Here is a 24,427-nt window from a genome sequence, read left to right as displayed (position 1 = left end):
GCTTGTAAGAATAAATTGTATCAAAAAGTAGAGACACTGATCTTCATACCTGCAGATATGTCATGGCATATCTTTTTTTTTTTTTTTTTAAACCTTTCAATAGGCTGAAGCTGAATTCATTTTGAGTGCTCTGAGTTCTGAAATAAAAGGTTTTCTAATGTATTTTCTTTAGGGGTTACTTTTCAACATGTTTTAACAGATGCAAGTTGTCTTAATATTTAAGCAGTATGGTGAAAACCCCTGTTCAAAATATTTTGATGGAAAGGCAAAAATTATTTAGGTGTTTACATGACGTTTATCAAACAAGATGCAAGTGTGTTGTTTCTATCCCTTCAAAAAAAAAGTTTAAATTATCCTAGACAAAACATGCTGCTTCTCATTTTATCAGAAAATGATGCTTTAATGCTAATACTGTCATGCAATTACACCAATAAAAACCCAATGTAATTTATTAGAAGGTTTTCTCTTGGCTATCTGTATGAATTGTTTTTGCAGCCAGCAGGAAGACTCATAAAGGTGACCTAATCAATTCTCATGTATCATTTAGAAAAACTACAATAATTTAAAGTCAGTTCTCAGTAAACTGATTTCTTATCTAGAATACTTACCTGGGAAAGCAAGAAGCCTAACAGAATTTTTATGTACCCCACAGAAACTAGAAATCGAAGTCACATTGTCCGTACATAGATGACTTATAAGTAGATGAAAGCATTGCTCCAGTAAGAGAAATATCAATCACAAAAAGTAGCCATATAGGTGATGTTTGTACTTTGAGGTTGTAGAAGACCATAGGATTTGGGTGAAGTGTGAAACTAGCTACGTTTGAAGGGTCAGATGGCAAAGAAATTGAGAAGTGGTACTTTGCTCATTCATTAAAGTATGTATCTTGCATTCTTCCTGTTATCATACATCCTTTGTATTAGTTAGCCAAACTGACTGTGTCTTAAGATGAGAAAAGAGAATACTATAACATATAACCTTTCTATAGTTTTTTATTTTGAAGCACAAAGTTAGTTATCTGTAATCTGTACAAACATTATCTTACCCTAGAGTATTGTTTTATGAAAGTAAGTCAAATGTTGACTTCATTATTTCACATATATTAGGCTTGATTATAATGTAACCTTAAAAACTTACCTGACTATGGCAAAACTGCATTTTATTTCTGGCCCTTAATCTGCTAGGATCTAGAATTTAAGTCTTGTTGAAAGGTGACAAGTTTGGTTATCAAAGAAGCGGTATTTCTCGCTGGCAACAAACTTTCAGTTGAGCGTCTTTTCGTCTGACTCTATGCCTCTGTGTTGGCAACTTTCTCACTGTGGCTTATGATTTCACAGACAGAGGGAACACTGTATGAGCGAACTCTCAAACAAGGACCTAACAGCCAGTTTCTACTGTCTTCAGTTCTAGACATATAAGCTGCTGCTGCAGTGAGAAAATCAGAAAGGTGGTCACTGGCTTCTCTTCTCTGTGGAGCCTTAGTCATGAATTACCATCATCTCAGTGTTTACAGTGGTATAAGCAATGTAGTGTTGTGTATTCTTGCTTGAAATTTTGTTTTATCTACATATGGAAACGCAGGCACATAGCTAGACGTTTGCTAGAGTAGTCCAGATGAACAAAGGGAGCGTTTCACTTGGAAAGAAAACTGGTGGACGCTTGTGCTCCTTGGAGTCTATAGGATTTTGTTCTAGAAACCTAGATTAGCCCCTGAGAAAACTCTTCTTTCCAGAACTTTGCCAGGAGACCCCCTCCCAAATTCAGAATGAGGACAGATTAAACTTCTCCAGATATTTGAAGCCATTTCTATTTTCTGTCTTTACCGTGGTCTTCTGGCATGTATAGTTTTGTGGGGAGAAGCAATGCAAATCTTCAGAAGGTTTGCAAAAATAAATTTGTTAATATTTTTTCTTTATAATATGTAGCCCATGTAACTTTAGCTATGTTCCTTTTTTCTCTGTGATCGTTGATGCATCAGTCTTTAAAACTAGAGACCATACTGTGATTGATTATGCTTGGTATCTCTGCTTCTGGGAAGCATGGAATTGGTTGATCTGTGTAGTTCAATGAACTATTGAAAATGCACGTTTGTTTCTCTCTAAGCCTATTAGGGCTAGAGGAAACAAATGATAGACTAGTGGCATATTACAAATGCCATATATCACAAAAGATGATTCCTTCTTCCAGAAGGAAGCCATGGTGGCTGGGGAAAAGAAGAGGTACTAGAAAGATCTGGAAAACTGTAGAAAGCACCAAATAGTTTTGAGGGGTGTTTGAGGCAGTGGAGGATGAGAAGGAAGGGAAAAGTAGAAATAATTACAGCAAATCATCTAGTCATCTACCAAAGCTGTGCTCTTCTGATGGAGACAGGACCAGTGTACAGCTGTTTCCTGAAATGATTTGGAATGTGTTTGGGTGAGGGAGAAGGAAAACAGACCTGGGAGAAGCAGCCCCACAGGTGAATACCATCTTCACAGACTTCTGGCCCCGGGATGGGTGCCAGGCTGCTCAGAGCAGCTCTGGGAGACGGTGAATAGTTTCACATCTCTGCAGGCTTAATCTAGCACTTGTTCAGCATCCAACTTTTCATGTGTTCATAAAATTTCTGGTGAGTCTGGTGAGTAGCCCAAAATAGTGGTGCATAAGAGAGGAGTTTTCTAGAGATGGTGGTGGCAGCGAGGTTCAGTGCTGTGCAACACCATAGTGGGTGTTAGAAGGAAGGTTGGGGGCATGCTGTGCAGTGAGGGAGTAGGAAGAATGGAGTAAAGAGTATTTGAACTGTGTAACTCAGGGCGAGATATATAGTCGTGGATACTGAAATGCCAAAGCTGAGCTGGTACAGTACAAATTCAGGCCCAGCACCTCCAAGCTGCACAACTTTTAGAATCAGCTCTGCAGTGCCGCCATTCTTGGATAGCTTATAAACCCACACAGAACTGTGAGGTGGCTTCATGCAGTACAACTTGGATGTTTCTAGCAGGGTTCCAGTGTGCTATCTCTGAAGAGTTTTGGGGTTTTGTTTTAATTCACCTGGATTTTTTCACCCTTCTGAGAATTTGCTCTGGCATTGCAGTACAGAAACCCTGCTGTGCAAACTGGGTCTTGCAGTGCTTAAACAAAGGCGGCTTTGTTTAGTGGATCTTTTTCAGTGGATCTTAATTGTGCTTGATATCTCTTGCGCTGTACTCCCAATGCAGCTGATAACACTTTTATTAGCTGAGTTTACTGTCAGGGATAACCTGGTCTAATTCTTGTATAGCTGGCTGGAAGGAAAGGGAGGGAAGTGACCCTAAGCACACAATTTGGCTGCCCCTGTATTGTATAGCTGTAAAACTAAGGAGCAGTGCAGTCAAATGTGATTCGCTGGCAGGAAAGTATTATCAATAGCAGCTAGTTATTAAAAGATGTTCCCAGTACAAATAGGTTTCTCTAGATGTGATTGACACATTGCATCAAAGTCTGGAAGACAAGAGGGGAGCATGTTCTCCTCAGTAGGAAGATTCATCTCCCAAAAGAATTCAACAACAGTGGCACAAATACTTGTAAACCACTGAAGTTTTCCTTCGCTCTACCAATTAAAATTTCTTTGGTATTAGCTGTCACCTTCTGCAGAGTTTTAGCATTACTAAATGTTTAATACTAAAAACAACCCCTCCAAACCCCTACTAAAGTCCTGTGTTCATTAAATTCTCCTCGCAGCTGCTCGTATGGATTTAAGCTTCTTCACTGAAGGAAGATATGAGCCTTAAGCTGATGCTTCTCAGAGGATAATGCCTGGAACATCCATATTGCTTATCAAGAGATATCTGGATACCTTAGTAAAAAGGCATTTTCATTTGTGAGGATGAGGGAGAATTTGGGATGAACTAGGGAAGAAAAGAAGGTACAAAGAGTGTGTTTTATGGAAACCAATAGAAAAAAAGATGTAAAATATCAGGGATGGTATACAGCTTTAATGTAAGGAGTGGGTCTCAAGTTTTTTCAAACATTTTTTTAAGGAAGAAATATAATGCTTCTAAATGAAAATTGCAAGACAACATTGCAGATGCAAAGCTGCAGATCAACGAGAGCTTGTGTTAAATAATTTTCCTGTGTGGAAGTTACTGATGTGCAAAGAAAGGAGAATGGGATTTCATTACGCAGGGGGATGTTGAGATACTGAAACTGGTTCCATCCCCATTTACAACAAAATCAAAATTCTCAAAATTATCCTGAAAGGATAGTGCATGAGCTGACAGGAAGGTTGACCCTGATGGGTGAGCTGGCAGCAACTTAGAAGTTAGACTGCCACTGCCAGCAAAACTTTTCTGTTATTGACAGGTGGAGGAGGCTGCTTTGAGAGAATTATGTAGTCAGTTTTAACAAATACCATTGGCCAGAAGAGCAGGTAAAATTAGGTCTGTGTTATTTTGAAAGACGGGGATAAATCAATAGGGAGACAAAGGTATGCTTATTCAACTGTTGAAGCTGGGAGTCCTTCTAAAAATCTAGACACACTTCATTGATATATGTACCGTGAGAGCTATGAAGTCTGCTGTAGGAGAAATCACAGAAAGACACTCTTCACTTCATAGCTGATGCTTAAAGATTTGGAAATACTTTGAGCTGCTAACTGATGAGTTATTGCAAAGACGTAATATGTTATCTGTTAATTAAGGAGAAACACATGCATTAACTGGCTGAGGAAAGAAAAAGCCTCACAGGAGAGAACAGTGAGAGTGTAAACTTTCACACATTCAGGCTATTAACTAGAGCTAAAATTAACCAAGGTGCTGGTTCACATTTAGATCATGAGATTGAAATGGTCTTGTATTTCTCTGTGTTTTCTGCACGAAGCAAGTGCACAGCTTGTACAAGTTTGCTAAAAGTGTCAAGTTGCTAAGTTTCTATTGCAGCTCTTTCCCCTCTAAAATAGATGTACATCTTCCCTGAGACTTTTAGAAAGCTAACTTTATAATCTAAAAACCCTCTGCCCCAGCCAAGTTAACCTTGGCACAGGACGAATGCAAAAAACAACTAGCTTTATTCTCCTGTGGACTTCTCTAGAATCTGGGTTAACCTCAAGACAGCTCTATAATGTGTTGCTGGGTCATTCCTACTACCAAGTGGGACGAGTATTATATTTACGCATCCTATATTCATGGCACCTGTTCTAAGAGAGCTGTCTCTGCTCTCTACCATGCAGGGTCAGTGCTTACTTGGCCTCCAAGGGCTGCTTACAAAGTCAGCATGGGAGTAGGTCACTGACTGTTGTTGTATGGTCAGTGATGGTGATCTCATGCTGAAAAAGTTCAGTATTATCACTAATACATGCTTTTTTCATAAATCTTATGTGGCAAATGCCATAGCTGAAGTTCAAGGGAGCTAATGTATGTCACTAATGGCTTTTACTGGTTTCTCCCAGGATTATTCCTTCTGAATACATCTGAATGACTTTTCTTGTACAGGGTTTCTAAACAACTTAATAAATTGTTTCTCAGTAACATACACATGCACAAAACCTGGATTTTTTTTTCAAAGCAAAACTATAAAATTTAAACAGTGGGGGGGGGGGTTAATTTTTTTTTTCCTTTTTTTGAGAAACACTTTTTCCAAAGCAGTCATCTGTCTCCATATGGGTATGATGTAGCTTTTTGCCAATTTTCTTTGGCATTTGGTGATGTAATAAACAAGGTATTCTCCGCTTTCACCCAAATCTAATCAATTTTACATTAAGAGCAATGTAAGCTGTTATAGTTCTATAAATATTTCTTTCACTGTTCAGTGAAAAACTGAACAGTGGTAGTTTGAATTTGTGCCAGATACTTTAACAAGTTTCTGTGGTATCTTCACATTTCCTTCCACAGTATGGAGGATTCAAATCATTGCAAGTTGTTAAAAGGCATAGGAAGCATACAGCACTGTATTTTTCTTGCAAAGTGATGATTTAAAATACCTATGTGTGTTCTAGACCAGGTCAGTTGGGAAGTTTGAAAATGCTTTGAAATGCAGTTTGGTGAGAGTGACCATCTGCTCTTAGCTTCTTTTACTCCCTGCTATTAAAATAGCTAGAATTTGTTCAGATATTTCAATTATAATATAGTATTATCTTGTCCAAGTGTGAGTCTGTGTGGGCAGGTAATATAACTTGAATCACACATGATTATGCATATTGAGGGTATACCTATTAATGGACCTAATGATTGAGCAGTTGACACTGGGGAGAGATGTCTTTGAAAATGTGAAAAATAGCATAAACTTCTCATATACTAAATGTTTTCAGTAACAGATTTAAAAACTAATCTGTCCTCTTAGTATAGAGAGACTTTGCTAATAATAATCAACTAAGAAGTCGATGCCTTTTTTTTCTTAATATATATTCCTACTTCAGTATTACTTGGCTTAACCTTTGTAAATCTACAAGTTCAAGTGCTAATAATTCTAATACCTTGGTGGAAGGATGGTAATTAAAGTCCATGTGTTACTAGAATCAGAAAAGTCCTGTTATCCTTATTTTCTTAATTACTTTAACACTAAATAGGCTTCACTTACACATTCCATAAGAAGTGTTAAATGCTGATATTGGGTGCTGTAATGTAGGTTGTCAGACCTGAGAATATTTACCTTGTTCTTCTTTATTCTTGTCTGCTTAAATGTGCTAATAAACACTAAAGCATATACCAGAATTGCTGCTGCTATTATATTTCTCTGATTCCTACCATCTGTAATGATTTGGGCAATCTTTGTATAACTTGCAAGTTCTGGATGAAGCAATGAAATTGATTTATTGCTAATGCTTTAGTGTATTTGAAGTAGAACTTTTTCTGCAGCCATTGCCTTTCATCTCTGCAGAGCCATTAACCAACAGCTTCCATCTTGGGGCAATGGCTAAAGCCTGATGAAAAATAGCTTTCTGTGATATATCTGCAAGCAGCACTAGTCTAGAACAGCTGAATTTCCTAGAAGCGGACTATAAAAATCAAGTGCTTGTTACTGTCCTTTTAGAAACAGTGAAGTCTGATAAGTGGTAAAAGGCCTTCACAAAGGGAGAGAGCAAGGGCAGAGGAAAGAGGTGTGCTTTCCAGCAGGGGATCTAGCTTTGCTGTGGGACCAACTGAAGAAGAAAATGTAAAGCGCTGGAAAAGAAGACATCAGTTTGGAGAAGAGTCCGAGTGCAGCAGGGAGGATCCTGGACCTCTTGGAGGACCCCAGTCTTGAGCCAAATACATGCTCTAGACTAGTGAGAAAAAGGAGTTGAGCGAACGTGTTTCATTTTTTATCTAGGTCTGTTTTTCTTGTGCTTGCCGAAGTAAAGAGCTGTTTGTCTCAGAATCGAGAACAAGTGTTTTGTTTGCTTTAATTAATATTATATAATTATTCACTGTTCACTGTTAAGTGGACTGTAAAATCAGCATCTTTGAGGTCAGAGTTGAAGGAAAGGCTCTGCCTCAGTCACCTGGGAGTCAGAAGAGCCCAGGGCTATTCCTAGGCACCTACAGTAGGTGTGCATGAGGTAAAAGGGGAATAGAGCCTGTGTGCCAACCTAACCCGGACCAAAGGAAACCGAAGCGCCCTTGGAGCTGACATGTTGACAGTCTAAAGAGCTCCTGGCTAGGAAGAGCTCTTGCCAGGTAATAATACTGTCCCTTGAGATTCTTGTCTGTGAGACATGTAGGAAACAGTTCCAGTTCCTTCCTCTGATAGGTTCTGAATTGAAGTAAAAAGCTTTAGCCATCAGATTGTTTTTGAGTTGGAGCTATTTCCATTTCTCCATAGAAGCAGTTAAATGTACAAGGCTCCAGTGTCCTGTCCACCACTCATGCAAGAGGAACAGCTCCCCTGGCATTGGGTGAATATTTAAGTACTTGTTACTACTGTCCCCTCCTGTTTAGGCAGTCCACAGGTGTTAATGTTCTTTTTCAGCTGTGGCTTGAAAGGAATGGAGAGGGATAGGAAGACATACAGGAGAAGTTCAGGATGATGAAAGCTAGTGGCATAGTGCTTCAGTTTACATATCAGTGAGCAAGCTGACATGCAGACTCTGAAGAATAGCCTAGTATTGGCCCTAAGTTAATTCAGCCAGCATCTTTTCCTTTAGTGAGGGTGAATGTTTCAGGGCAATTTGTAAGCTATTAAACAATTTTTTTCTTCAGTAGATGTATGCTTATCTAAATATCCCTTGAAAATAAGGAATCCAAGAAGTACATTAGCAGCTATTAGAATGAAGGATTAAAAATCTTTCCTATGCCAATATGAAGAGCTAGGACATTAACAGGAATGCTCTCAGGCAATACTGTTCTAGTCAGGAAAAACAGCTGATATGTTACAATGTTCTGGTTTCCCTAATCAATTCTACAAGTACTTTAGATTTCATATAACTAATGTGTATTAATCTTGACCATTGCAAGTTTGTAATGGCTGCTAAACAATTAAATACAAATTGTATACAAACAATTAAAATGAAGCCTGTGCTAAAAATGTTAGTAAAAGAGAGGCAGTGTTACTACTTAATGCAGGTGATAAAAAGCAGAACTTAAAATGGACTAATCATCCACTTTGTGAATAATTTATTAGTCATTTGAACTCCTAGTATGTTCTTCCATTGGGGAAAACAAAGTAAAATTCTGTAGAACATTTGAATGCATGTCAGAAGTGTGCTGTGGTCAAACTGATACTGTGGAATTGTTCCTACATTGTTATCAGCGAAGCGTGTGAAAAGCAGAATATGGGCATCGCAAGTCTTCACTCCCTAATAGATGTCACACCAGCTACAGCGTCCTTTGCTGCATGGCACAAGCATTTCCCCATATTGCTCTTTCATTATACAGGATTTCCTGCTTGCTATGGGGACATCTGCTTTTCAGAGCCCTGTTTTGCCAGTTCTCTAACTGCCAGTGTGGTTTGAGCATGCCTTTAGTTATCCCAGCCATTATTTACTGGGAAATTAAGTTTAATACATTAGTTTTGCCAGTTACAATGAAATAACCAATATCAAGTTAAAAGCTAATAAAAATACACTCATACTAGGCAGACAAGTGGCAGAACCCGTAGACACAGTCAAGGGAAACATAAAAGATACATATCTCCACTTACACTTCAGTTTACCTCAATATCCGTCTTTAATCTGGAATGGTAATATTGCAAAGCCTGACAAGAAGATTTTTAGCATTCCAGATGTTCACAAGAGCAGGGAAACTGCACCTAAACCAGAACTGTCTGCAAGCTCTTGCTACCTGGCCAGGCTGCTTCTCTTCTCTATCACTGTTTCACATGTGCAGTAACCCCAAAAAGGGAACCTGGCTATGCAGGCTGCCTAGGACCAGTAGTATACTTTGAGCAGGTCCTTGTTTCAGGCAGTTCGGCTGTGGAGTGTACTTACAGTCAGTTTGTGGTTTTGTTTGCTAACTCATGTAGGGAAGTGTCTGGTCTTTTCTCCAGTTAAGTCCCTGCCTGGCATGTCAAACTCTGCTCCTGTCCTGTTTTCTCATTGTCTGATAATAACAAGAAGGAGAATAATCTGTTGCCATCCTAATTTTTGGTAACTTGTTTGAAGCACTGAGACTGTCTCAGTAGTATAAGTGGCATTCAGAACCCAGAGAAACACCTCTTCACACATACCTCTTCCATGTATCTATATAGCTATGTAACTTGCTAATCATGCATTATAGGAGCTGGTGACTGGTACCACTACGTGGTAAGACCAGGATGAATAGTAACCTGTTACTCTGGATTGGTAATAGATTTGAAAGGCCTCATCCCTCAGAAGTCTGCTTCATTAGATGTGCAGGAAAGGGTGTAGCTGAACAATACAGTGAATCTGGTTTTAGGACAGTGCAATCAAAAAAAGTTGAAAAAAAATGACACAATGGAAGGTCCAGATCAAATATATACTAGCTTTTGCTAGTTCAGGTTTGTTCCAGAAATACTGATAGAATAAACTGCAGAGCAGACTGTATATTGGATCAAGTGTTGTTAGTCAGTAGAGCTGTGATCTGTTGCATCGGGTAGTTTGTCTTACTGCAGCTAGTGTAAAAACAACAAATATTGTATATATTGTATGCAATTTATTTGGTTTGGTGGATATGCTGGCATAAGCCATTTTGATCCAGATCAAAATCGTGGCGCTTAGCAATCTGGTAGCGCAGAGGTCTAGTTTTAGTCAATGTAGACCTACTTTCTAGTGGGTTTGCTAATATTGCACAGCTAATGAAAGATAGATAACATACTCTGTTTTGAAGGTATAGGATTTACTTGCACAGACCTTAAAAAATTGAGGTGAAAGTCGTGTAATTCTGTCAGACACACTTTCACAACTTAATTCCAGGTATTCTTATTTGTAAATCAAGCCTTGACATCACTTGCATCTGTTCCTCATGAATTAACCTAGCAATTTCTAACCTAAAATTTCGACAAATTGAAATATGACACTTCTACCAAGAGGTGACTCCCTGCATTGATGTCATTTCATCTGGTAATTTACTGGCTTTCCTAAAATAACTTGAAGCATACTGGAATGTCTGAAGCAAACTGTTAACTTAAAACTCAACTTTTTTTTTTTCGTCCTGATAAATGATTTTCTAGGTTCTGTGCATTGTATCTTTATATTTCGTTGCTATTCTATCTTCAAAACAAACTCTTCCCAAACTTATTTTACTGCATGGAATTTCTACCAATAAATAAAGAAAAATCTAAGCTGTCATTGCTGGGAATTTGGGGAAGGAGGAGGTACGGGGAAGGAAAGTGCTTAGTGCTGTGTAGTATACCATACCACTGAGAGTGTGAGAGTTTTCTGATAAAGAAACAGTACTGATAGTTGAACGTGATATTCCAGGAAAAAGGTATATGATATACAGGAGCATGTCTAGCAGCTGCTTGCCGAGAAAGGGCAATCTCGCTCCCATGTGCCTCGCCAGTACCACAGCGTCACCTGCTCCCTTGTAACAGCTCTCATTGAGAACTATCTGGAAAAACAGTGGATAGCTGTTACTATCTTAGAGGATTGAACCACTTTACCACACAGTTAGACAGGCAGCAGAGCCAATCAACTGAGGGACTGTCTAATTTCAGCCATCTGGGAAAGCGGCGAGGATGAAGGATTTACTCTTTTTGGCAGGAGCAAGCTTGTACAAGTGGATCTTCATTTCATTTGAGCATATACCTTCATGGAAAGAGCATGCGTATTTTTTCCTAGATTAAGTGGCTGAGTGTAACATTTTAAAGGAGTTACGAGTCTTCTGTGCTCCCATCGAGATGGTGATGTTGCCAGTATCTGAACAGGGTGGATGATGTGGTTAGTGTTATCTTTGATACTTTAGGATGAAACAGAGATGTTCTTAGTTGGTGTTCTTGTCATCAAAGCAAAAACTTCTCGATGAATGAACATCGTAGAAGGATGTTGTTTTTAGCTATTTGCAATTTAATCTCAATAATTTAGTGAAAACAATGACAAAGTGATAGAAGAGCTGATAAAAAGTAGAGTTTAGAATTAGTTAGAATTAGTAGTTGCAGACAATAGAAATGTGTCTTTATCATGCAGGTAATCCACCATCATATTTCCTTTTTTTTTCTTCTTTTTTTTCAGATAGAGATAACTTAACCAAATTCAGAGGAAAATGTCATTATTCTTATTCTTCTCAGGGATCATCTATAGGATTAGACAACCACTGCACATAAGGCAGTTTTTAAGGCAATAGTTTCTTCCTTTTTCTCCATGCTGTTCCTCTATATAGAGAAGGATATTTTCCTCTAACTCCTTCAAAATACCTTTGTATTCCAAGGTTGTTCCTTTCATTATCTAGAGAGATACAAATGTACTAATTAAACTTTTTTGAATTACAGGAAAAAAATCAACTGCTTGAGATACAGTTTGAGATGGAATTTAAAAATGAGTTATATTTTTTCTTTTAATCTGTGCTCTATTTATCAACTTAAGAGTAATCAACTTTTCCTGTGCCTGGTAGTCAGAGAAAATGGATGTAGATGGTTTTAAGAATATTTTTCTAAATGTTTGTTTTATGGTGAAACGAATGCATTACCTTTAGTAACTCCTATAGCAGTTCTTAATATCTGCATCAGATATCTTAATCACTATGTTGTGTGGTCTCCAGTTGGTAGATCACAAATGAGGAAATTATTCATATTGGTGTTTAATCTTATTTTTCAATTTATCTCAGTATTCATGCAATAGAATTCAGTATGTGGCATCTTGCAAAAGATGCGTAAAGATGGCTATGCAAAGAAAAGTATTTTGACAACGCTGTTGTTTGAGGAAGTGATAGGAAGAGGTATAATTCAAGAAGTGCATAGTTACCAAGATAGAACCCTGCTTCAGCAATGATACTATAACAAATAGCATTCTAGCAACTGATTACAAGGTACCTCCATTTGTTAGTGTTAGAAAGCACACAGAAAAACTGTAGACTTGGCACATCAGAGAAAGCGTAGCAGAAACTGTTAACCTTACTTGAACACACATGCCTTCAGCATTGCCTTATTCAAAATCTGTTTGATGGATGTAATATATACAGTCTGCATGTGAAGGTGGGAGTTTGAGCAGAGCTTTACCAAGTACTGCTATTGGGGCCAGGGAAGAAAAGTGTGATGTGCTTTATATCTCTGAAGGGAAAGGTACTGCGGGGACACTAATACTGCAACTGAAAAGCGATCACAAACCACACTTTCCATTTTCAAATGCACAAAACTCTGCACCATTATACAGCTTTTATGAAATCCCCAAAATGATTATTTAGGCCAATGATACCAAATCCTACTTCCAGCTTCCTTGATTAGCACAGTCAGTGTATTATAAGCTTAATTATATTTTCAGTTGTTAAGATGCCAAATTAATTTTCTCTTGAAGAATGTTCTCAGTATTTGGATGATACTAGCAAAATCAAGTAAGGTTACAAAGGAGATGGATTCTAAGCATTACATTGCTTAGTTGTACTCTGTTATATTGCCAGAGAGAAATGAAGGATATTTGACTTTTTGCAGAGAAATCAGCATTTTGTTTTTGTTTTCTACCTTGTTAATTTTGTGTACATTTTCATACTTCTATTTTGCCCACTGAATCTTTACATTTTCAATCTTAAAATTTTTATTATACACTTTTCTTTTGGAACAATATCTTGTATTTAGATATCTACTGATTAGACATAAACATAGAATTATAGTTATATATATTTTTATATATATATAGTTATAGTTATTCTTCATCAGTATCTAATGCTATCTCCTACAGGGCTTCCTGTAACAGAAACTGAGTGATACAATTTTCAGTGAACATTTTTGAGCCAAAGCCAGGTAGAGCTGCTGTACTGTATCTGTAAGCACTGGTGAAGGAAGGCTTTAAACTTCCTCTGTTTCGGCTGATCTTTGGTTTCTCCCATTATGGCCTCCCAGAACTACCCAAAATCTCTATGGACTATAAATATACTATCCTATCCACAATTACATGTGCTGTGCAGGAGTGTGAGACATTTTTACAGGTTTACGCTGTTACAGACCTCACACTTGGCCTAAAGGAGCACTGCAGGTCATGATCTCATCTAAGTGGCTACAAATGGTGAGTGGCTTGAAGAAGCAGTTCAGAGAATGAAAACAGGTCAGAGGCACAGATTGCAGTACCATTGCTCCATCATTCTTTGATCAACAAGTAACTTTCCTTAAACGCATCTCTTCTGATGCAAATTACATAGAATTTGCTTACTGTTATTTAAAGGACATCTATTAAATTGGATATTAGTAGAGGTGATAGCAGTTTTGCTAGAACACAAAGCTGGGTCTTCAAAACTGGGGTTAAATTCTCTAGGCTTTGTATGTTTGTGTATGCATATAGACTATTTGCAGTACCAGTTTAACTACACAAGCTGCTGACATTTGCTGTCAGAACAGGTAATATTTGTAAACTAGATGAGGCAGTAGAAAGAACTTGATTCAAAAAGCAAAGGTCTGTTTTAGCTTTAAAAAGAAATATATTCATCTTGATTGACATGTATTTTTTGTCTGAATACCGGCTTATTCCCCTGTTGGGAGGTTATTTCAAATGCAGTTGTCTAGAAGGGGGAGAAGGTGGGATGTCCAGGAAAGGAGAATAGATCATCGTGCTTGTATCTGCTTAAATTAGGATAAAGAGATTATATGCCAGAATGCATCTGTACGTTTTCCATTACAAAAGGGTCAGATAACAGTCTAGCATTCCACATATTGACAAGGATATTTAATTTTCTGTTTTCTTCTACAAATTAATGACAAGATCACCTTGTTATGTGATATAAAACTACCATTGTCACATTTTCCTTTTGAAGAAACATTCCATGTTGTACATTGTAAATGTTTTCTTATAGCATCCGCATAGATTATTGTGAAATGACATGAAGTTAATAAAATAACTAGTAGTATTTTATAGGCATAATTTACCTATCTGCAATTTAGCAGTATAAACAAAATTGTAGATTCAGCTTTTCAGCTTTGCTGTATGCAATGTAATTATTATTATAGTGCACTGAAAATTAATAGTCTTTCATTTTAAAGCTTTATTGCTACACTGTTTGGTTTTCAAATATGCCAGGCAAGTGTTTAATTGTTAAGCAATAACGATTTTCAATGAGTTGGGGGGAAGGTGGGCTGGTTATCAAACTTCTCTGTTGCTCTAAATATCAAAAAAATGCAACCTTGACAAATGAGAAATTTTAGCAAAATTTACCCAGTAGTGTCATTGACACATTGTGTTAATTTATAGATTTCTTCTTAATTTTCTGTAACTTTCTGACTTCAAAAACACTTTAAGTCACTTGTGATATACAATAGAGTATATATTCCAGAGATCTATAAAGCTGCTTTTTAAACAGTTTTAAAAGTTTTCAGAATATTTTTTCACCATTAAAACTTTCTCTTAAGTTTTAAAGCAGAAAGTCACTGAAGTTGTACAGCTACAATAGAATTTAAATAGATCGCATTTTGCTGTTACGTTACTTAACACAGATTCATGAGCTGCCGGTTGGAATTGGTTTGTTTCTGCTAAGACGTTTTTGTAAAGAATGATAACATGCTGCGCAGTAAGGTGCTACATCCAACTGCAGCGTTTGTTTTCTGAATACTGGTACTTTCAGTAAACATCCTCCATATGTTTTTTTGTGCATATTGGATTTCTGGATCACTCTGCAGGATTGGATGAGTTCCTGAGAAATTATGTGAGGTGTCTGGCATTTTTTCCTGTGATACTCAATATTATCCTGTTTGTGATAGCATTAGTATAAAGCAGGAACACACACTTCAGCTAGCCAGCATGGGGCTAATGCTATTTGTTGCCCTTAGGCCACATGCTTGGCAGTGTGCTATGCCAGAACCAGGGAGGAGCACAAGGACGGACAGTTTAATATTCCTGCAGAAATGTCTGAGACAAATTGCCAAATGGCACGTACCGGACCCCTGAGCTTTATAAGTCTGCTATAGATAATCACCTACTATTGTAGTAAGCATACATAAAGGATGTGGCCGTGCCTCCCACGTCAAGAAAATATAACAGCCAAACATGGCGCATTTCCTTAGAAGTTTAATCATCTTATTTTTCCTGTGGAATGTATGAATGCCCACGACATTGATTTACAGTCAGTATGTTCTTGTGCCCTTTAGTCTAGTGAGCCAAGTAGTGGGCTGGTGACTTCGAAACTGGAAAAAGAATATTTGTCCTGGTTTATCAGGTCTGATTCATGACAACTCCAGGATACTGCCACAGCACTAGTCTAAATAAACTGGTCTCATAGTCTAGTTCCTGTTAAAGGAAGCCAGGTTCCTGTTGCGTTACAGAGCTCCCCACCGCTCTTCTCTCCATCATGGAGGGAGCTTACAGAAAGCTGAGGACTCGCCATGCTTGGAAGCTGGGACATTTGATTTCCAGCGTGGGGCTGAGGCAGCGTAGGTAATCTTGCACTGCTGTTGCCTGCGGTTTCATTGCACAGCGTTGGAAGGTAGCAGCTGTTTCAAAATGCCCCTCTCGAACTATTGTGTTCCCAGCCACTGGTGGGTGCTATGCAAGTATTCTCCTTTGGAAGCAACCATGCGGGATGTGATACCAGGTATAAATCCTGATTTCTGGTGTCAAAGCTATAAGCTGATTGTTTGTGAAAGATTAAACACGTTTAGTCTACAGATTTGGTTTTCTTACTCTACAAGTTTTAGAAGCTACTAGAAAAACAGGCCTGTTTGCAATGATTTAGAAGTTTACTTTTCAGCAGAGTAGGGGTCGGGGCTATGGGTATTTTGTGATTAAAGTATAAGTGATAATTTATTTAAATATTTGCTGCAGATTTCTGTAGCGGTTGTTTAAAAAAAGGTTCGGAAATGCATTTCACTTTTAGTTCCTTTCCTTATTAGATGTTTCTATGTTAATATAGCATTGTATTTCTTAAAAGGGTGCCATTTAGATGCAAAACAGATCTGACACAATCTGCTTTTCAATTAATAGCAAAAATGTTTTTTCCAACATTATTTATTTTCAATTAATTGTAAATTAAAGCCTTACGATAGTAAAAGTGACAAATACTGGACCCTTTTCACTGTTTTCTTCTCTGTAGCTCTGACAGTCAACTAAATATAAATGAAAATGGTAAGAATGGAGTTTTTATTCAACTCACAATTGTACTTTGCAGTCATAATTTAGTGATTCATTTTAGCAGATCAATAGCTGAATAAATCTTGATTTAAAATATTTTTCCCTATTTTGTTTGTCACATGCATTGACCATGCTCTATTGCAACTTTGTAATGTGTCTTCTATTCCAGCCTCTTCAGATGGATACCACTTGGAATATTTCTCATTAGCATTCAGCGTATTAAGTTTTCCTAAAAATAACCTTTCTGCAGGTATACTCACAAGTGCTTTTACTTTTAATATCATTATGAATTACATTTGTAGTTACCAATAATTTATTTAAATATCTGTATTTTAAAAATGCAGTTTTCTTTTAGAAAGATTTCTCTATCCCAGCTAATAATGCTACTCTTTGGTATAGTTAAAAAAGAAAAAGGGCTTTAGAATTACAACTTCAGAGTATTTGAGATGAGCGCTGGACCATGAGAAGGAAATGAAGTTCAGACTTTTGGAAAGTTTAATTATTTGTGTATAAAGTTTAAAATATTCAGCTATTTTCCATGCGTTTGTTGGTTAATAGTAGTAAAGCAAAGTTAAGTTTTAAAGTGCAAAGCAAGCTAATGGATGTCTACAATATACCACTGAATCATTTTCTCTAAATATTAAGAAGGAACTCTGCATTTGATTAACTTTTTCACTTAAAAGTGTTATGCACTCAGAAACTGGAAATAACAAGGAGTGGGCACAGAATAATGGGGAAAATATACATTTAAAATTGTTATGTTAATAGATATACTGCCATGGGGATATGCCGCTTTTCTCTGAAAATAATAATGATTCAAGTGATGTTATCTGTCTTTTCTGAATTTGCAAACAAAAAATACAGCATTATTTTATTGATGTTCTTCCTCCATCCTTCTTAATGAGAACAATACTCACATTCTCAAGAGATTTTTCATTTTTTATAGCAGAAGACTAATATTTAGCTGAGTTTTCTTTTTTTTGTTGTTGATGTTTTTTCCTTTGAGTGAACGAGGAAGTTTTCATGTTGAGATTGAATAGAGCTGTTGTTCTGTCCTTTTCAGAAGAACAAGAGCTGACAAAATAGATTGCATTTAATCTTTCACATTTTCGAAAGTACTGTTTAATACAACTGAGTGAGAGATGGAAATATGTCAGGACTGTCCCTTGAAGTTTTCTGAAAAGTTTTTTTGTAGAATGGAGCCCCAGTCTTTAATTAACTAGTTATACTGAATATTTCAGGTCCCTGTATTTTGTTGATTGTCCTTCCTGAAATTTAGCTGCTATGGAGTAGCTTTATTTAGAAAGGTGATTTTGTTGCATGAATTAGTAATTTTGTTAGCCTTTGGTTTAATTACTTAGTAAATGAGTAGTTTCTCAGTAGGAAATAATCAACTGTCTTTGAGATATGTGTTTCTTCGTAGGTCTTTTTTCTATAGCATCTTTGCTCCTGATTTAGGTATCGGCAAAATTACAGTATCTGGGCTGGTTCTAAAAGACTGCTGGTCCTGCCTTATTCCTTAATACATAACCTGCAGTTGTGTGTTTTCCATATTGCTGGTAGATTGTTGATTTTATTTTTCAATAGGTATAATATCACGAATTTGAATGGATGTAATGTTATAAAACATTGTACATATATATAAACAGTGGTGTAAAGAGATGAACAGGAATGTTTCAATTGTGACCATTGTACTATAATTCTTTATTATTGGTTATTGCTAAGTGTATAGTCCTCATCCACTAATCGTCAAATGAGCACAACTTTTTTCTTCTTATGCTGAGTAAGACTCTTGCAGCTTTCTTTAATTCCCGGTTTACTTTTCTGTAGCTCATAGTATCATTAATGACTAAAAGAGTGCTGTTTCTCTGAAGGCTGAAATCATCATGAAGTGAGCAAGTGAAACTCAAGCTACATACATTTGTATAGCTTTTAGTGGAAATGTGCTAAGATTTCTTCCTATTGGGCATTTTTAGTCTGAGTGCTTCCTTGTCTGAACTGTGTGCTAATGTAAGCTGCATGGAAATCACTAATACATCTGAGAAATTGCTTTTTATTGTGTATTAGGCTGCATTTAGTGCACTATAACTCCCTCAGCAGGCCACATTTGAGGTTAGGTAGCAAAACATTCAGACTCGTACCATGAAATGCCTTCACCTCATCCCCTTTTTCTTTATTTGGAATTTTGCCCCCAGATTAAATCCTAGGATTTCAGCCTTACCTCTCTAGAGTATTATTCCTGCCACCCTATACTGAAAGAGGAAAAAATCTAACATCGAGAGGAAGTAATCAGTAAAGCAGCAGCAGTGTGTCTTTTGGTCCCACTGATGCAACATAAAAGAAAAACAGGTCAATATAGTACTGTTCTCTTAACTTTTTGACTCTGACTCAGCTCCTGACTTCACACCCTGTTTTGTCAGACTCCTTGAAAAATTGAGAAAGGGGAGTTCAAATGTCAGTGAACCAGTCTACAAATCAAGCAATCTGGATTTCTGAGGATTAATGTTTCTGGGAAATAGCAGCAAAAATGTTTTGTATAAATAAAATTGCTTTGTGTTTCAGTTTTGTTTAGAAGCTCACAAGTTTGAATTTTCATCTTTATATTTATTGTTTTGGATATACACAGTTCAAGTCTGTATTTATCAAAGGTCTCTGTTGCTCTATGCTCTTTCTCTATGCTCTTACAAGTAAAGAGGTCATTGTTGAAAATTATTCTTTAACCTTTTCTGCCAAAAGATAAAAGATCATTTTATTAATCTTTCATTATTGTAATTGTATGCATTCTCTTTTAATGAAACCCCACCTAACAGTGGAAGGGACAGTTTATTTAAGAGATATCCGCTTTGCACATCTTTCCCTATTTGAATATTGATCAAATGATCAAGGAAGGATTTTTTAAGGCCTTTCTACAGTTAATCATGAAATCTATGCAATACAAAGTCTCAACTTTATTTTTGCCTCAGAAGTATCTGTCTGATATAAAATTCCCTTTTGGCAGAGGAAAGAGATTTTAAGATGACACAAATCCAAAATCTTTTGCTTATGGATATGTCCTAGCTGAAGCATTAGATATTCCTTGGAGATATTTTGCAACCAGGAACATGATTCCTTCAGCAGGGTATGGTGCACATCAGTTTCCTGTTTAAACTGTGCTTAATTCTCTGGAAATACTCAGAAATTTGTTGTTCAGACTAGCAGTACTACTCCAAAGTGACAAAACAAGCAGTGGCCTGTTATGTAAAAGGGAAGAACGAGACCCCTATGTTTGGCAGCACGCAAGTTTGGAAGTTGGTGCAGTGAGACCTCCAGGACATTAATGTGCGTTGCTAGATACTGCAGTGCTCTTGCAGAAAGGAACAGTCTCTCGGGGGAAACCTTCCTCCAACTCCTAGACAGAAAATTAGAAATGCATATTAACAGATCTCTTCATATGTCTTTTATAGTGAATGTCTCTTCATTAAAAGAGAAAGCTGCCTTTCATCCATCTAAGCAAGGAAGAAGACAGGGGTGCAGTGGGTATGTTTTCCTCTGGACAGAGAACTCAGTTCAGGAGAGCTCAAGCACGATCCCTGTCCAGCTGACCCGCAGAGTTGAGGAGGATGATAAAGGTCATGGGGCTAAGGACGATTAGCGATTTTCAGAATTGGCTTTTATCTGCTCTAAGAACAATTTGAGAAGCTTTCTGAGAGGTATTCACAAAGCTGCTGCTACTCGAGGGAGGTCAGTCTTAACAGAGGTGCTGAGTCACAGCATAAAGCCACTCTTCCTGCTTTAGCTATAGAGGAAATACAGCACTGTCTCCGGAGGCAAATCTTGACTTTTCTGAATCTTTTCCAGAAAGTCACACCAAACATGAAATGTCAGAGTCGTAATGTTTATCTAAATTGGTTGTACAGTCTCTCAACAGCAGTCATTCTCCCACCAAGATGGAAAACTAAAACTAAAAGTTAAATTGATTTTGGTTTTACAATTGTAAAGGAATCCAGGAATTGTCATAGGAGCAAACTGCAATCTTTTCTTTATAAGGATGCTTGCCTTACATTTTAAATTAAGGTTCAAAATTTGCTAGTCATTATTCTCACATTATTTTTTATTGTGGCATTTAGTTGCCTTATTGTAGATGTTTTCTGGCTTTTATTCAGATTTAGTTCAGTTTTGCTCTAAAGGAATTTCTGACTTCATTAGTAAGATAAGCTATCTTATACATTTACTGAACATTATTTGATGATGTGTGAATAAATAAACTAAGAAAAGTGACCCAGGTTTGATCCGTGCACAAAATTGAACAGCATCATCAAAATTCTAAAAAGCATTTTGACAAGAATGGGAGAAATCTCACCTGCAAGAATTTCATCATCTTTTTTTATGCAGCCTCCGAAGGAGAGCAGGCTCTTTTCACTCATAGGCCAGATGGAACGATGGGAAAGGTTTTGCCACAGAAATTTAAAGGATGGGTAAATAGGTTCATCTATTCTGCACCCTTTCAGGCTTTACAGAGATACTGACCAGAGCAGTCAAGCAGTTAGCATTAGTAGTGATTCTCATGGCTTTTTAGTCCATATAGTTTTAGACAGATTCGGTTCTGGTCATTTCATTCTTGACCATTATAATGTATACCTGCTGCCTTGTGTCTCCTGTAAGGCTAGCACAATTCAGTTTTATTTATTTATTTTACTCCTTTGTTAGTATATTCATGGTTCTTGATTTGGCTGATCAGTTAAGGTTTTATTTTTATTTAAAAAAAAAGAAATTTGTGTATTTCAAAGTATTATAAAAATATAATGTATTTTGATAATCTCTCATTTCTAGTATTCAAGTGATAGATTTTTTTTTCTTTCAGGACATGAGAAGAAAGTAAATCAACTCATTTTTTCAAATGGTCTTATACTTTGTTTTGATTCCTTGTTCAAAAGAATGAGAATAATAAATTAACAGTACTTTGTTTTTTGTATCCACAGCTGACAGTACATAACAGCAATTAAAAAATCAGGTGTGTGTGTGCAGTAGTTAGTTCATTTTAAAGTGTTTTACTTTTTTGTCTAGATCCAAAAAACAAGCTTAGAGTCCTTTAGCTCCATGTTTTTTTCTCCTGTTAAAGAACAGTGGTCTGTGTTAATGAGCAGTCAGGTACCTCTGTTCACAGACATTATCTCTGTTTACTCTTTCAGGGGTCACAAGCGCAAGCTGGAGGAAGATGATGCTGCCAGTGAATCCAGTAAAGAATCGAGTAATGAGGATGAGGAAGGAAGCAGTTCTGAAGCAGATGAAATGGCAGCAGCACTTGAAGCTGAATTGAATGACTTCATGTGACATTCATACAAAAGAGGGGATTTGTAATTATGTTTTACTTCTCATAAACAGATCAGACTTCAGATGAGTCCCTAATGTCAGTTCTCAATGTTTTTCCAAAATGTGTGTGTATATTTTGCAAAGCAACATAAGAGGTGACACATTATTTTACAAAATCAGAAATAGATGTTTTTAAGGTGTTTTACTAAAGGAAAATATACTTTTTTAAAAGAAAAAAGTATTAAATGGGACTTGGTATGCTATGCCAAAGACATGTTATGAGCTCTGCAGAACCTTCATATACAGGACAGTAATACAAAGATTTATGATTGAATATACAGCAACTTTTTTAAAATATTGCAGTCTGTGGTTTAGGGGTAACAGTCTTCAAAAGAGAGAAGGCGATAAAAGAGATTAAATTGTTTGGGTAACACAGCAGGAACCTGATGATCTGGTCATCCTTTTCCACAAATAAATGCTATCAAATATAAAAGGATTTTTAAAATAAAAAAGAACAATTTATATTTGTATAGAAACAGAGAATGTGATATGCAAGCTTTGTGAACTCTGCACTTGACTTACCTGTCATTTGCTTCTAAAAGAATACATAATGATCAAAACTCATGTTTTTTAAGTTTCTTTGTGGAATAGCTGGATTGTTTAGGGACACCATTTAGATTTTTAACTTTTCTTCTCTGTAACCTGGAAATTTAGCACAGCATACTGTGTGATCCCGTACTGCCATAAGAAGGATATTCACCCACTTGTGTTTTTCTTGGAAAGAATGAGTGCTACTTCAGTCTAGATAGGATTTAATTTCTTTGACGAGACCTAATGTAAAGTTTTTGTATATTCTATTTCATATTTGACCCACAAAACAGATTTTCTTTCATTTAATAAAAACCCATTTTGTAAGTTTTGTTTCCCTTTCCTGCATCACAAAAGTCAGTAACAGCAGTTCATTTGCTTCCATCAAACACAAGGCATCTTTCCTTATTATCCTTCCTTTATTCTGCATGAAAATAATTAAAAATATTGGAAGCAGCTGCGGAATTTCAGGCTCAGGCAATAACTGAGCCAAAGAAGAGAAACATTGGCTCAAAAATTGCCTTTTCTTCAGTATTTAGACTATTGAATTCTGACATTTTCTAGTGTCTCTTTGACTGAGCTCCAAACTATTGCCAAAGTATATTAAGAGTTATTGCTGTGGTATTGAATTTTTGAGACTAGAACTATGGTTTATTCTGAATTGGTAGCAACTGGAGAGACAAATCTCTCTAAAACATATGAGCAAAACAAGATTCATTAATTCAGATATCGTGGTTAAAAGAAAGTAATTTCTACTGCAGAAATACTTAGTATTGTCACTTAGTAGTAAAACAGAGAGGATTTGGAGTAGAATCTCAGCTGGTTGGCAAAGAACAGGCTAGCTTTTAACGTTTCATAATGGCAAAAAGGGGAAGATTGAGAAAATAGGAGAATCTTTTTGGCTTAGTACTGCTTTCCCTCTTCAGAATGGTCAGCATCCATGACACAAAAATAGTGTTTCTTTATGAGAAAATGTTTAGCTGACTGGACATTCACACAGGTGCCACAGAACTGAAATCTACAGTGATCCATCTGCTAAAGTTCTCCATGAAAACAAGCCAGACTTCTCCAAATTAGTTGAATTGTAACAAAGAAAAAAAAATGATGTTTGAAAAAATGGAAATCAAAATATATTTTTAAGCAACTTAAATGCAGCCTCCCCAGGTATCAGAGGATGATTCCTTGCCATTCAGCAGTAGAATGTCAGGGGGGTTACATACTTTGTTTTCTTACGTTAAGGCTAGTTAAAATACTTTGAAATAATGTCAACTTTAGGGGTCACTGTGATGCTGCAAATGATTCCACCACTTGTGTTTCACCAGAGAACCTTTCTTACTGATCTTTGCCAATTGCACAGTCCTATGACAGCATTCAAATTCTGAATGTAAATAGAGCCAGTGAACAAAAATCAGTAGATTGTTATTGCTTCAGAAATGTTCTGTCTGAGTTTGAACTGCTCTTTGGATGCCACCTTGTCTGCTAAGACAGCTGTCTCATAGCGTTAAGTGAAAAGTCATTCCATCCATGTGAAGTTTGAAAAGCTTTTTGGTGTGAAAGACTATATCCTGTTCCCAGTTTTATTTTATGACTGCCACTTTTGGTTTAACTAGTATTGTGTGTCTGGGCAGGAGTCCTAAAAGTGATTAACCCTCTACTAGACCCAGTGTCAGCTGGAGCCCGGTGTAAACACTGACTCTCCACCAGACTGCGAGAACTGCACGTATCTACGTGTCCTGATCCAGGGTAGAGTTTTGTGCATTTACAGGATTTCCAAGAGCTTGCAGTTAGTACTGCGCATTGAGATGCTGGTGGTAGGCAGTGTGCTATTAGAGTTAAAGCCTAGTACTTCTGTAACAGCCATTACATCACAGATAATTCTTATTTTGACATTAATTATTCAAGAAGTTCTAATAACCGCTGTACCCAAACCCTCAGAATGTGGCATGACCTGGCGCGGTG

General features: G+C 36.9%; 1 protein-coding gene across 1 annotated transcript in view; it reads left to right on the top strand.

The window, feature by feature from the left end:
* CTDP1 (CTD phosphatase subunit 1) overlaps positions 1 to 22,782 on the top strand; it is a 122,067-nt gene extending 99,285 nt beyond the window's left edge. Inside the window, exon 13 of the mRNA XM_067290945.1 lies at positions 21,760 to 22,782. Within this exon, the coding sequence (XP_067147046.1) occupies positions 21,760 to 21,901 (142 nt within the window). The 3' untranslated portion in view covers positions 21,902 to 22,782. The remainder of the gene's footprint in view (positions 1 to 21,759) is intronic.
* The last annotated feature ends 1,645 nt before the right edge of the window (positions 22,783 to 24,427 follow it).

The sequence above is a fragment of the Apteryx mantelli genome, chromosome 2 (assembly GCF_036417845.1).
Source record: "Apteryx mantelli isolate bAptMan1 chromosome 2, bAptMan1.hap1, whole genome shotgun sequence".
Classification (NCBI taxonomy): Eukaryota; Metazoa; Chordata; class Aves; order Apterygiformes; family Apterygidae; genus Apteryx; species Apteryx mantelli.
Note: the sequence above shows the minus strand (reverse complement) of the source record. Positions and strands in the feature narration are given on the sequence as shown.